This window comes from Choristoneura fumiferana, chromosome 17, assembly GCF_025370935.1.
Source record: "Choristoneura fumiferana chromosome 17, NRCan_CFum_1, whole genome shotgun sequence".
In the NCBI taxonomy this organism is placed as follows: Eukaryota; Metazoa; Arthropoda; class Insecta; order Lepidoptera; family Tortricidae; genus Choristoneura; species Choristoneura fumiferana.
The window spans coordinates 19,876,726-19,890,745 of record NC_133488.1 but is presented as its reverse complement, the minus strand read 5'-3'; the positions used below and the strand labels follow the sequence as shown (position 1 = coordinate 19,890,745).

Here is a 14,020-nt window from a genome sequence, read left to right as displayed (position 1 = left end):
TGAAAAAATAGACCGTTATCCGGTTTAAGCTTCAAATCTTATTTTTGCGCTCTGCTACCATATTAAAGTATATGCATATTGGAATAAAGACAAATCAACAATCAAAGAATAACAAGTCATAGTAACCGTACACAGATATAAAACACAGACTTCTATAAAGTCACTAGAAGACTCGTTTACTGGAAGTACTTTAACAGATACGTGATATTATTATGATGATGACCAACTGAATAAAACCTGCACAAATGGGGGGTTATTTCTATTTTGCCACTCGTCCGAGGCAATCTCCGACGTCCGCCTGATAGACGTGTCACGTAACGTCCGGTAAACGTATAAATCCGACGCCACTCACGCCAAGCTAAGCTTGAGTGGTACAAAACTTGTTATTTTTGACTTCTAGATAAAGGGAAGATTTTACAGTCTCCACTGGTGGCCTAATTCTTGCAGTTAAAAAGATAATAAGAAACAATGATAATTAAATATTCGCGGGAAAACAGTGGAGAGCAATAATATAGCCGATGAAATAATCAGCAAATAAGGTATTATATGACAGAACACAGAAACATCACGCCTGTATTCCCAAATGGGGTAGGCAGAGCACACGAAACGTTACCGCTTCGGAGCCACTTTTAGCAATTTTAGTTTTTAAGATTGACAAAAACGGTACAATAGTGACAGGTTGCTAGCCTGCCGCCTACGGTATACCTTAACCTATATCCTCAGTCGCCTCTTACGACATCCACGGAAGAAATGGAGAGGTGTAATTCTAACCCGACACCACACGGGTAAGGTATTATATCTTAGCCCTAAGTAACGCGTCAGCAATCCTTTGGTCTTGCAGGTATCCATAGATGGTGCTCACTTATCATAATTTCTCATAAAAATTGAGTATTGTAACCATTCGCATAATAAAAGCGCTACTTCACAATATCAACAGGCAACCCAATAAAGCTGTTTCCGTTCATCCGATCGTGTGTAAGCGCCCTTATTGGCCCCATCAATCATTCGAAAGCGAGCTATATTGCTCTCGGACAAGGCTCATTCTCATTTGACGTCGAAACGAAGATGGAATATGGATTATTATTAAATTGTGAACATGTATGTAACGTGATTGAGTTGGTTTAGTTTGGATGTGGGTGGATAGAGGAAAGAAAGGTTATGAACTCTTGCAGCAGATAAAAATTACGAATTTGACTTCACTCCATTAAGAGCTTACAAAAGGAAGAGAGACGCAGAGAAAGGCGAGAGAGGGGGGAGAGTGAAGGGGAGATTGAGAGAAGGGGTTTAGAAAGAGATGGAGAGAAAGAAAGAGAGAGACTAAATTAACACCATTACCACCTGGTATAAATTGAACCTGTCTTTGAGTGGGACAGATATTAGTGCAGTCCTGCTTTAGTAATCTAAACAGTAACGCAGAAAGTCTGTCTACATTCATATCTAATATCCCCGAAGTGATAAATGATACTTATCTCAGAAATTCAATACCCTTCTGTGGGGATGCGTGTCGAGAACCTTCTTTTATGCCTAAGAGCTAGGGTTTCCTTTGTGATCTGACCAGGGACTGGCAGGGACTAGTGATTAGCTGATTAGACTCTTCTTACAAAAGCAAAGAAAGTGAAACTAAAACTAAGTTGATCTGCCTAAAACCTATATTTGTAAACAATGTCACCCATGTCGCTACTGTTGGGCAGGGTGACCATAAGGTTGGCTGCGTTTCCTCACACACACAGCTAATGCCATAAATCTTGTTTTTTTTATTTAATACCTTTTTTAACCCCCGACGCAGAAAGAGGGGTGTTATAAGTTTGACCGCTATGTCTGTCTGTCTGTGGCACCGTAGCTCTTAAACGGGTAAACCGATTTGAATGCGGTTTTTTTATTTGAAAGCAGGTTTTTGAACAATATTTCTTAGACATGTTTAAATCGGTTCAGCTGTTTTTGAGATATTGAACTTTGAATTGACAAAGTCGGGGGTTTTCCAACTCTTTTTTGTTTAGGTTATTATGTGCTGTTTATATAAACACTTAAAAAAATTAAGCTCAGGAAGGCAATATTGAACTGCAACTTAGTTGTGTTGTGAGCCATGAGGTTGGACTTTTAATTAAATAACTTAACATGAAAATGTTCGCAATGTCGACTCATTTGGCTCGAAATGTTATCCAGCAGGGAAACATTTTTAAACCACATCACTCGAAAATGTCATTTAGAAGCCGTCAAAATCTGTGCATTGCTGTGTCCTACTACTTAGTATTAAAAAGCCGTGGTAACCTACTTGTTTAACCTATGGCCTCTCATCTCCTTCCAATTTTTGTAATCCATGTGCAAAATAACATTCTAAATTTGCCACGAGCACGGTGAAGGAAAATATCGTGAACACCTGCACAAACCTGCAAGGCAATTCAATGGTCTGTATGAAGTTCCCAATCCACACTGGGCTCGCATGGGAACTACCGCCCAAGCCCTCTCATTCTGAGAGGAGGCCCGTGCCCAGCAGTGGGACGTATATCGGCTGGGATAGTTTGTGAGTATGTGCATGCGTACGATATTAAACTTTATTATTCTTTGACTGCTGGATACAGGCCTCCCCCAAGGCTCTTCACTCAGACCGATCTTGTGCTTTCCGCATCCACCGCGATCCCGCGATCTTAACCAGGTCGTCGATCCATCTTGTTGGAAGCCTACCGACCGCTCGTCTCCCGGTCCACGGACGCCATTCGAGAACCTTCTGAACCGATAACATTCGCTACTCAAGTTTATCAGCACTTACAGAGTGAAAACCCGGCTTAAAGAGTGTACTCACCTGATGAACAACGTAGCGAACAGCACCAGCAGCAACGGCACCAGCGTGGCGAAGCAGGCCAGGAACAGCGTCTGCAGGTCCGTGAACCCTGAGAACACGGAGAGGACTGCGCCGGGTCACGTGCCCAGGGACACCAGTCGGGGCTGGGACCACCGACCCAGAAGGGACTGTAGTCCCACCACAGGTTCTGAGACTATAGTCCCTTTGATAAGAGGCAATTTGTCTGACGCACGGACCGTAGTTAGTCAAGGCATTAGATTTTTTGTCAATTTTTCTTTTGATACTATTGTGTACTCGTAGATTATAATTTAAGTCCTGTAACTAACCGTATTCTTGCAAATAATTGATTTCTATTTCTAAGTTGTAATTAATTATTTAATTTTGTTTGACATTGTTTGGTTTCTTTTGATTATTTGTGGTTAGATTTGTTATTTTATTTAATTTGACATTTTTGTTTTATTTAGTTAGGATTTATCTTTAGTTTACTAGGTAATGTGTATAATATAACATTGTTAATTTTCTAATTAATAAATGAATAATACAGTTTTTTTTTGCCCAATAGCAACGACTTGGGTGAAATTTGTAAATAATTTATTTCTGTTAATTATTGTAATATATTATTTGTTTGTTTATGATATAGTTGTAACATAATTTATATATTTCACTATTAGTAAAAAACTTTTTGATGGTTAAAAACATGCATCCAAACCTTTTATTTTCCAAAATATTCAGTAACTACCCTGGGTAAAAAATACATATATTTACACTGTCATTAATATTATTAGAAAATATTGACCACGTGTTTTTCATTTGTCAATTAAACAAAAAAAAATACAAAGAAGCGCGTCAAAGTTCGTGAGTGGGAGTAAAATCATTAATTGGCTGTATTAAACCTCATTTGTTTTTTAGGACACTATACCTACATATTGTTTAATCAATCTCATCGAGTCCTCCGTCTACTGCTAATTCAACTGGCACTTTGACAGCGTCATCAAGTGGCAAAGGGGAGACTGCTACAGAAGGGGAATCAGATTATCCTGATATCGAAGCCCATCCTTCTGCGTATTCCCTTGAATCTTTCGCAGCCCCTGCCGTGACTTCATCCGTGCTTAAGGTAAGAAACGTAAAAAACAGTAGGTATAGTACAGTCACCAGCATTAATATCTGCCACAGCGGAGCGTGCAAAAACATCTGACAAGTCCTTCCGGCCTTCCATATCCAGAAACTTCCACACCTCAATATTTTAGGAATAACCCCAACAGAATGCCACGTACTGCACGTGCCGTTACGGCTCAGAAAACTTCGATATCGACTTTTCCCTGAAATAAACTGTATAAAAGCGCTGACAGAAGCAACTGGTGGATTATTTTTGATAAAATCTGATCCAGTTTTAATACTCGGGTATTATAAGACAAGTTTTAAGCTCAGTGGGAATCGGTTTTGTCGGATCGACGGTATCGTAAAAGGAGATTGACCACGGGACTTTCGGCGTGTCAGTACTTAATCACGATAAACTTTTCACGAAAACTTTATCACGAAAAGACCATATCACGAAAACTATTTCACGAAGACTTTCGGAGTTAGACCAAGTGCTGCCTAGACTAAACATAGTTGGCTAACACTACACTAATAGACTTGAAGACGAAGATAGAAGAAGATTTGAAGACGGCCTGATTGTAACGATCAGGGAACACAGAACTGGGATGAAAACTAAATAATAATATAGAAAAGCTAAGATTATTAACACATCCTAAAACTCGCCCCAACCAATACGTCCCATTTCAATACGAAAATCCCAAATACGCAAGTCATGAGGGCGTCGGCAAACAATTGCTGTCGCCATTAATTCCTTCCGAGCCAATTTGTCCATCGATGGCCGCCATTATTGGCCGGACGGACTTGGGGTGGACGGGAAAATGAATCATTTTTGGAGTGGGCGATAATATGCACGCTGAACTCAGGGAACCTAATGGTTATTACAAAGAATCAAAAATGAGATGTTTTTGATTTTAATTGAAAATTGTATGCTATTGTTTCAATTGTGGAATTGTGGGTACAATAGCCCAAGCTCCCTCATACTGATAGGAAGCCAGTCTACAGCAGTAAGACGTAAACGGGCTGTATTTTTATTATGATTTCAAGATTATTACTTTTACCTACACCCTGCATTTAATACCTAAGAATCGTTTCGCCTCGGAAAATGTTGGAAAAGTAATTTGAATGCGCTGACATGAAATTCTTGGATGAGATAAATAAGATAAGTAACCTTAAAAACTTTTCTCCAATATGCTCGGAAATGTCCGCCGATTTGTCGCAAACATAGACCGCGAAGTTCTTCCATAGACTCCCACAAATTAAAAAAAAATCTGATCGGCAGAAATTGTGTGAAATTCCATTACTGTGTAGTTTTTTACTTTTTAAATTCACGTCTTGACTACGATAAGTCAATCTAAACAGCCAAATATTCATGATATCAAATTCTTTATATCTTTTTTCTTTTTAAGTCCTAGTCTAAGATTTAATTTAGGAAGAAACAGCAGCGTCTTTATAAATGTCTCGAACAGTGTCACTGTTTTTTTTATATTTCGAATTCAAGCACAATTATTTAAGAAACCTAAAAAATAGTAACAAAATATTATCGCTGAATTAACTAAAAAACGTTCAGTTGCACTTTAAACCGTATTTTAGTGATACAAGGCTTCATTTGCATTTAACTTTATATTGTTTATTGATATACTACATTTTTTAGCTGCTAGCTTTTCTGGTAGCATTGTACGGTTGTGTTGTTCTGAAGATGGGATCTGGTTGAGTTCGAAACGCGTCAGAGTAGTGTGGTGGTAGTGATAGATCCATGGGTTTGTGTGATTTGTGTGTGTTCTACAGTGTGGAGGTGGAGGAACTGCATGAACACAGTTATCTTCCATAAACTTAGCTAAGAAAAGGTCGCGGGTGTGCAAAGAAATTCTTTTAGTTCATTCATATTTTAACAATTTTGCGTTATTTCCTCGCGTTATTGGAGAAAAGCACTATATTATTATTAATACGCCTCAGCGGAAATAGCAATACGTGGATTCGTATTTATTGACGCTCTTCTTGTCCACGAATTGATTTTCCCGGCCTCGGCTGTAATGTACTATTAAGAAGTCGAAAACCCCCAACATTGTCATTTCATAATTCAATATCTCAACAACAGCTGAACTGATTTTAATGAGACTTAAATAAGAGCCTTCCTTCCCTCCCTCCCTTCCTCCAAAAAAACTAGCATTCTACGAGACTTTCTACCTACTAGATAAAATCCATCCATTCATTTAGGACTATGATGCCACAGACACACACACACACACACACACACACACACACACACATATAGGGGTCAAACGTATAACATCCGTAATTTTGCATCGAGGATAAATAATTCCTTGAAATGATAAACTTTAAATGAAGACAATGCAAATTGGAGTCTTTCATTTATTAGGTACTTTTCAACGCTTTATTTGATGTTAAAGGTCGTTATTCTCTGGATGCGTGACAGGATCGTCCCCGGGACCGACCGAGTCCTGCCCTGCCGACATTTTTTCCCGGGGCCTCGTTAATTTGGTGAAAAAGGTTGTCAAGTGAACAAAATGGGTAATTTCTCCGGATTGGAAACTGATTTGAGTGACGTAACGCCGCTCACTTTTTTAAGACATATTGAATTAGACGGATGGTTTTAAGCCATCAATAGACTTATGACAAAAAAATGACAAAATATTTCGAGATAACTGACAGTTAAAGTAATATGCTTTCTTTCGGACATTAGTATTTAATTTTATACTAATTTTACCAGATAAACCAACAAACAAATATCAAAACAACTGGCTCTTGAAACCAGTGGGAGTGACTTAGTATAGATAGAAGCTATATTCATTCTAGCTAAAAGAATTTAAAAAAAAAGTGGACTCCCAGATGTCGCGTGGGCCGATTTTCAAAATCACTTGTAAAAGTACCATAAAAAAGTAGTATTTTTTTAATAACAGGTCCAATCAAATTTTGCACCAAATGATAAAATTTAGAATTACAATTTGCGATAAAATGTAATAATATATAATACAAAGTATGCAATGAAATAGTGTTTGGGGTAGTACACGAATTTGTAGGTGTTTTGCGACCAAGTACGTGCAATTCAAATTCGAATCAATTTTTACCTCTAGGTATACAATACCGTGGTATTAATGGTGCTATTACAGATTTAATTTCAAAAATTGACGCTCACGTTTATGCTTAAATTTTTGGTCCCCTGAATGATTCTAATTGGTTAATTTAAATACAGCCTTTGTAATACAGTTAGATACTCGTGAGTGTTTAATGGTGTTTAGCATAATTATTATTAATGAATTGCTTACTTGTGTCAGGCGCTAGGTCGTTATCGACCTCGTGTCCCGTGATATTAGCGAAGTAGGCGCTCTTGTTCTCCCCATGGGGCCGCAACACTTCCACCAGCTCCACGTAGTCAATCTTCCTGCTTCTGTTCTTCCCCCAACTACCGTCACTCACACTATTCACACTGCGATTGTACACATCACTTTCATTCAACTTTGTAGAAATCAAAAACTCAAAACGAGGCATGTCTTCCACCAGTTCTGAAGCCGGACGAAACAATATATCTGTTAGAGTCTCCTCTCTATCTGTTTCGGAATCAATTATATCTTCCATCAAAGAACTTGATATGTTTAACTGTTTTTCAAACCCCGCTGCTTCCTCTTTACGTAATTCTAAAACGCTATCATTTTCTTTCATATTCTTCTTCGACAGCGCTTCGTCTCTGTCTTGCTCATTGTTGACTATCTCCTCCATATCTGTATTGGAGTTTCTATTAGTTTCTTCCACTGTTTGGTCATCACTAGCTACTATTAGAGTATCTGAATTAGGATCTACTGGTAGTATTAAAGTATCATTATTTGGGTACTTTATGTACACATCGGTGGAGTTGTCAGAGTATGGTCGCGCGTGGACTATATCAGCTGTAAGAAGCGCGTTTAAGAGAAAGAACATTAGTTTTAATTTGACGTTCGTCATGTTTGAGTCAAGCGTTCATTATAGTTCGTTTTTAACTCGGCGCTATTCCAGTTAGTTCATGATTGCGTTACGGAACCTGCAACAAGGAAGGAACGGTTAACTATGCGAGTTCGCGGAACAAGTTTAACCTCGGGGCAATTTAACTGCTCCAGTTTGTCAAGTTTTAAACTGTGAGTAAATTGTTGTTAGAGTTTGGTAAATGATGATAGCGTAAGTTAAAAGTGAAGTAGAAAGGTGTTAGGGACAAGAAAGATAAATAAATGTATGAGAGTAAATATCTCGTGAAAGGAACTTTATCTTTTTAATGCGTGGTAGGTCTATATGATTTTGACGTTCACTTAAATGTTACACCTATCCTAAAAGATATTTTATTGTCAAGGTAATTTTTTGAAATCGGTCGCCAAAACTAGCCCACAAAAATGTACAATTACAAAGTTCTAAGGGTAAAGTGTAAGTTTAAAAATAGTCGACTTCATACATCGCGATAAAGATTAGTGAACGTGTTAAAAGAACCTTAATGAACATGGGTGACGTTGACACCAGCCAGGGCCCTTTATTCTATTTATATTATTATATTATTGTTATTAACTTTGTATTATTAACGCTTTAACCTCAAAATACAAACTAAAAACTGCGAACAAAAGATACAAACAGCGACATTCACAGCGAACTGTAAAAAATGAAATTTTGCAAGATAGCCGTGTTTTCCACGCCGTCTTTTTCCACGATTAATATGATTTTTGTCGCACTTTAAATACAGGCATAAATATGCTTCAGCGTTATATATAAGTTAAATCTATTCATCTCATATACAACTAAAATATCCTAATCTATAATGAAACTAAAGCAATGTATTCGTAAAATAAACGTTGAAATGCGAACCCGCACTTAGACCCTACTTAGACCCAACCATAGACAAAACAGATAAAAATTGACGTCTTTCTCACGCCTCTCAACACTTAAGTTCCGTTATATTGGCCAAATTGTATCTCGCTACCGCCTCACCCTAGACAGTAGAAAAGGTTACGTTTCTCGTAAAACTGTTGAAAAAAATCTCTTTGAAATAAATGTAATTAAAAATCGAGGGTACCTAAAGTAGAAATAAATGAAACGGGTCAGACAACGCTTTGATCAATTGATGTTATAAAAGTTTATCAATTTCTGGGAATATTTATAATGTTTATTTTGTCTATTTAATTTGTTTGCTGGTTTCAGATTTAAAGAGGACTTGACTCTACTTCTGATCCTTTTTCGTACCTACTTCAAATAAGTATTGAAGAAAATGGAAACCAAACTGAAAAGTATCTCTATTCTGCCTATCTGTTTACTACTTATTGTTGTTGTTGTTGTATTTATTAAAAACGTGTATAGAGCCATGTTATTTTGTTATATTAGTCTCTATCTATCTATCTACTTCTTCACATGGCACAATTATTCGTAATTAAATGCACCCACAGATATAATAGTTAATAATGTTTCGCCGTCGTATTTTGTCGAAAAGGTTCCTATTTATCATGCTTTCTGAACTAGTTTATTGAAGTTTACTGAAGCTAGTTGAAAAAGCAAGGTAACCTTAAAATTAGCAGCGTATCTAATAAGATACATAATTTAATCATCTTTTTGTATTTTTTTTAAAGTTGTTTTTGTTAGCTCTACAAGAATCCAAAAAGGCTTGAATTGAGTACACTTGTCTCACCTTGCCAAGTTTAGGGATAAATACGAACTTATAAGACAAAATATGATGGCAAAACATTATTAATTAGATCGGCACAGAAATTAAACAGACAGGCTACTTTTTATTCGGGATATCCCGAAATATCATTATTAGCTAATTCTAAGTGGTAAGTATCTGGCTATTTTAGTCATCATCATCATCATCCCAGCTTATATACGTCCCACTGCTGGGCAGAGGCCTCCTCTCAGAACAAGAGGGCTTGGGCCATAGTTCCCACGCGGGCCCATTGCGGATTGGGAACTTCACACGCACCATTGAATTTCTTCGCAGGTTTGTGCAGGTTTCCTCACGATGTTTTCCTTCACCGCAAAGCTGGTAGTAAATTTCAAATGTAAATTTCGAAAAACTCAGAGGTGCGAGCCGCGGTTTAAAACCACGACCTTCTGCTTGAGAGGCGATAGGTCAAACAGGTAGTGGTTTCTTATTATTATTTTTACTAATTATGTGTCATTGCTGTTATAAATAAATTATTTTCTTTCTTTCTTTCTTTCAAACCACTTGGCCACCACGGCTTAACACTGTGGGCTATTTTAGTGTAGAAGTATTTTTTTTAACTTATGTTTATTTTAGGTTTACAAATTTGTGTTTCTGTTTATAGTAGGTAGAAGGGATTATACATTACTATAGTTTACCCGCGGCTTCGGACGTGTAAACTATTAAATCTGGTCGTTACAATTGAAATTCCGGGATTATACAAAATTCCCCTGGGAAATCCCAAAATTTATATCGTGGTCTACATTGAGGTTGTGTTAAGAACAACTCTACAACATTTCATAACTCTAAACCCAGCGGTTGAAATTTCAAGATTTTATCCCTATCCCGTAAGAGTACCCCGTAAGAGTATCCCGTAAGAGTAGTGTAGGTATGTGTTATTCCAGGTGTCCAGCTAAGGGTACTACGTCAAAAATGACAGGGTGCTTTGATTTTGGATCATATTTCTTCACCTAACGTAAAAATAATCAATCTTATTGATTTATAATCAACTTCAGTTCATTGACTATCAGTAATATCGGCTTTTAATTAGGTAAGAATAATATCAAGAAACATGGTAACGAATCCAAAAACCATTTTTTCCATATAGTGACCAAAATGACACACAAATTAAGGGCATAATGATATACTAAAACTTTAAGAATATATATTGTTGGCAAAAAAATATTTAGCCTGTTTTGAGTTATCAGAATATGAAGCAAAAGCTTAAAGAAAAAAAAATACACTGTTGACAGCATTGACTGAGCTAAGAACAAGAAAAAAGAAGTTGCAACAAACGCAGGGTCACTCGATCATCATTTTTTTGTCGGCAGTGGAATCTTCTGAACTAGAGAGCTATCATCACTAAGTATGAGTAGTACTATCCTGCATGATGCCACTGTACCCTGTTTATTTTTATTTCTCATTTCATTCAATATAATTAAATTATTTCCATAATATTTTTTATGGATTCTTGGGTCCTAGTCAGACGTTTAGTTTCTATCGCGGTTCCGCGACAACCCACCGAGATAAATGATAGACTTTGAATAACAGAAAGTCTATGAACCAAACGTAATCCACCATGTCATTTTGTCCAGTGTGTAGGTATGACGTTTTGTCCTGGGATTTTCCAAAATTTATATCAACTGTCGAAAATTTCAAAACTCGAAATATTGAAATTTCAAGATTTTATCCCTATCCTGTGGGAATATCGGGATAAAAAGTAGGTAGGTAGTCTATGTGTTATTTCAGAGGTCCAGCTACCTACATACCAAATTTCATGACTCTAAGCCCAGCGGTTGTTATTTCAAGATTTTATGCTCATCCCGTGGGAATGTTGGGATAAAAAGTATCTTATGTTTTAATCCAGATTATAAACTAACTTTTTGCCAAATTTCATCTAAATACGTCTCGCTGTTTCAGCGTGAAGTAGTAACAAACATACTCACTCACTCACTCACTCACTCACTCACAAACTTTTACATTTATAATATTAATAATATAGTAGGATTAACGCCACAACGTCGCCGTCGAGAACGTCGAGAAACGTCGGCTTACCGGATCCGCGCGTCGCACGTCCACCAGCAGCCATCGTTCGAACGATCGACTCGCTAATAGCTCGGTGGAAAAACGAGGCGACGACGTTGACAAATCGCCCGACGTCTACGGACGTGTAATCATGCAGAATGATATTCGATTTAGCTTCATCATCATCATCATCCCAGCCTATGTATCCCACTGCCGGGCATATACCTCCTTTCAAAATGAAAGAGCGAGGCAAAGGCGAGTGAAACAGCGATTTAGGTAAAATTATGTAAATACGCATTAATTATGTATTACAATATTCGTTTGTACTTTTGTATGTTGATCCGTCTTTCACGTCGAAACGGAGCGACGGATCAACGAGATTTTTGGCATAGAGATAAGTTTATGGGCCAGAGAGTGATATGAGCTACTTTTTATCCCAGAAAAATGCACAGTTCCCGAGGGACCAGCGCGCGATAACCCAACTCCACGCGGGCGAAGCCGCGGGCAAAAGCTAGTAATAATAATAATGAAAAAAATGATAGTCGCACCCACCTCGCTTTCATATTACCTATACAGTACCAAAGGCCACTTCATGTTGACTTGGGCCCCATGACTGCCTATTTGGAAATCTATACCAACAATAGTAACAAAAACCTATAATAACCGTAAAAAAACTTTGTAAATGGTTGTCTGGAAGAGATCGCTTTTAAGCGATAAGACCGCCTATTGTCTACCGTGAATCTAAGTGTTTATATTATAAGTATTTTTACTGCTTTATGGTGTGCAATAAAGAATATTTATTTGTATTTTGTATTGTAAAAAAACATTTATAATACAAGCTTTTTTTGCTGACTGTACTTTTTGTTGACAGTACTTGCATTGTCAAATTTCAAATCGATGCTATTAACCGTTGAAGGATCTTCACTCACGGGATTTCGCGCTGTCATCGTTCATCACCATTACCTCTCATATTTAGTTTTCTAGAATTTTTTTACCGTACAACGGCAAAAACTACTAAACACTGGCAAAATTGTCCTCCGATGGACAGAGCCATATTTTTTAAAAGAAACAACAACAACCGTTGAAGACTTCCGTCCTGCGGTGACGATCCTGGTTGGACTACCAGGATGTCACTACTAAATTATTGTATTGTCACGCGATTTACATAAGTATTCCAAATTTCAAGTCAATCTGACTACTGGAAGTTGGTGAAACTTAATTTGCAAGATTTGATTACAGACAGACAGACAACGGAACAGGAAACTGAATAAAAGGTTGTAAAAATCGCTGTTGTGCCGATATGGGGCACATGATTTATCTGGATCGTGTCGGTTGATTTCGAATCTTTTAGAATGCAGCGGTATCTATCTCACGCGCGATCGATTCAGATAAGTCACGCTACCATCTCTACCTTAGAAATATTCTAGTATATGTTAAGATTTCTTGTAATTAAAGTATATTAGTAAAGGAGTTCAGTTCGGTAGTACGAGAGTTCTATATAGTTAACCGACAAAGGTGCTTTTACTCAGCCACTTAACTTCCCCTAAAGCTGTTATAAAAATGCATGTATCTTAAACATAACAGTGTATGTAAGCGAGGTAAAAGTGGCCTATGTATTTTACAGAGAAACAGCTATCTAGGTCATAAACTAAATTTCATCAAAACTCAACATGAGACTTAACATGAGCTAAACTCGATTTAAGACGTGAGTTATCCGGGTCAAATCATCATCATCATCATCCCAGCCTATATACGTCCCACTGCTGGGCACAGGCCTCCTCTCAGAACAAGAGGGCTTGGGCTATAGTTCCACGCGGGCCCAGTGCGGATTTGGGAACTTCACACGCACCATTGAATTGCTTCGCAGGTTTGTGCAGGTTTCCTCACGATGTTTTCTTTCACCGCCCAAAGCTCATGGTAAATTTCAAATGTAACCGCACATGAATTTGGAAAACTCAGAGGGCGAGCCGGGGTTTTAACCACGACCCCTGTTTGAGAGGCGATAGGTCAACCACTAGTCCACCACGGCTTTTTTGGGTCAATATCATCCTACTAATATTATAAATGGCGAAAGTTTTGTGGAGTGAGTGAGTGAGTATGTTTGTTACTTTTCACGCTGAAATGCTTGGACGGATTTGGATGAAATGGTATCTAGATAGCTGGACATCTGGAATAAAACATAGGAAAGAAAGAAAGAAAGAAAGAAAATATTTATCGTGACAAAATTCGAGAAACATTGAATGCATGTCCACGAATTTGGTCCCAAATCAGCATCTGCCGTTGGTCTACTAGCTACTTCCTAAGGCTACTTTTTATTCCGATATTTCTCTCGGAATTAGGGATAAAATCCTCGAAACAACAACCGCTGGCTTAGAGTCATTGAAATTTGACATGATTGTTTTAACTGTAACGTTTAATGCAAACCACGATTT

General features: G+C 37.6%; 1 protein-coding gene across 2 annotated transcripts in view; it reads right to left on the bottom strand.

The window, feature by feature from the left end:
• Positions 1–14,020, bottom strand: part of LOC141437073 (uncharacterized) — a 168,116-nt gene that overhangs the window by 124,609 nt on the left and 29,487 nt on the right. The window contains exons 2-3 of one of the 2 annotated variants that reach the window (XM_074100286.1): positions 7,183–7,931; positions 2,801–2,906 (exon numbers count right to left, since the gene is read on the bottom strand). In XM_074100286.1, coding sequence (XP_073956387.1) covers positions 2,801–2,906; positions 7,183–7,855 — 779 coding nt within the window. In that variant the 5' untranslated portion in view covers positions 7,856–7,931. The remainder of the gene's footprint in view (positions 1–2,800; positions 2,907–7,182; positions 7,932–14,020) is intronic. The other variant, XM_074100287.1, reaches the window with a different exon arrangement.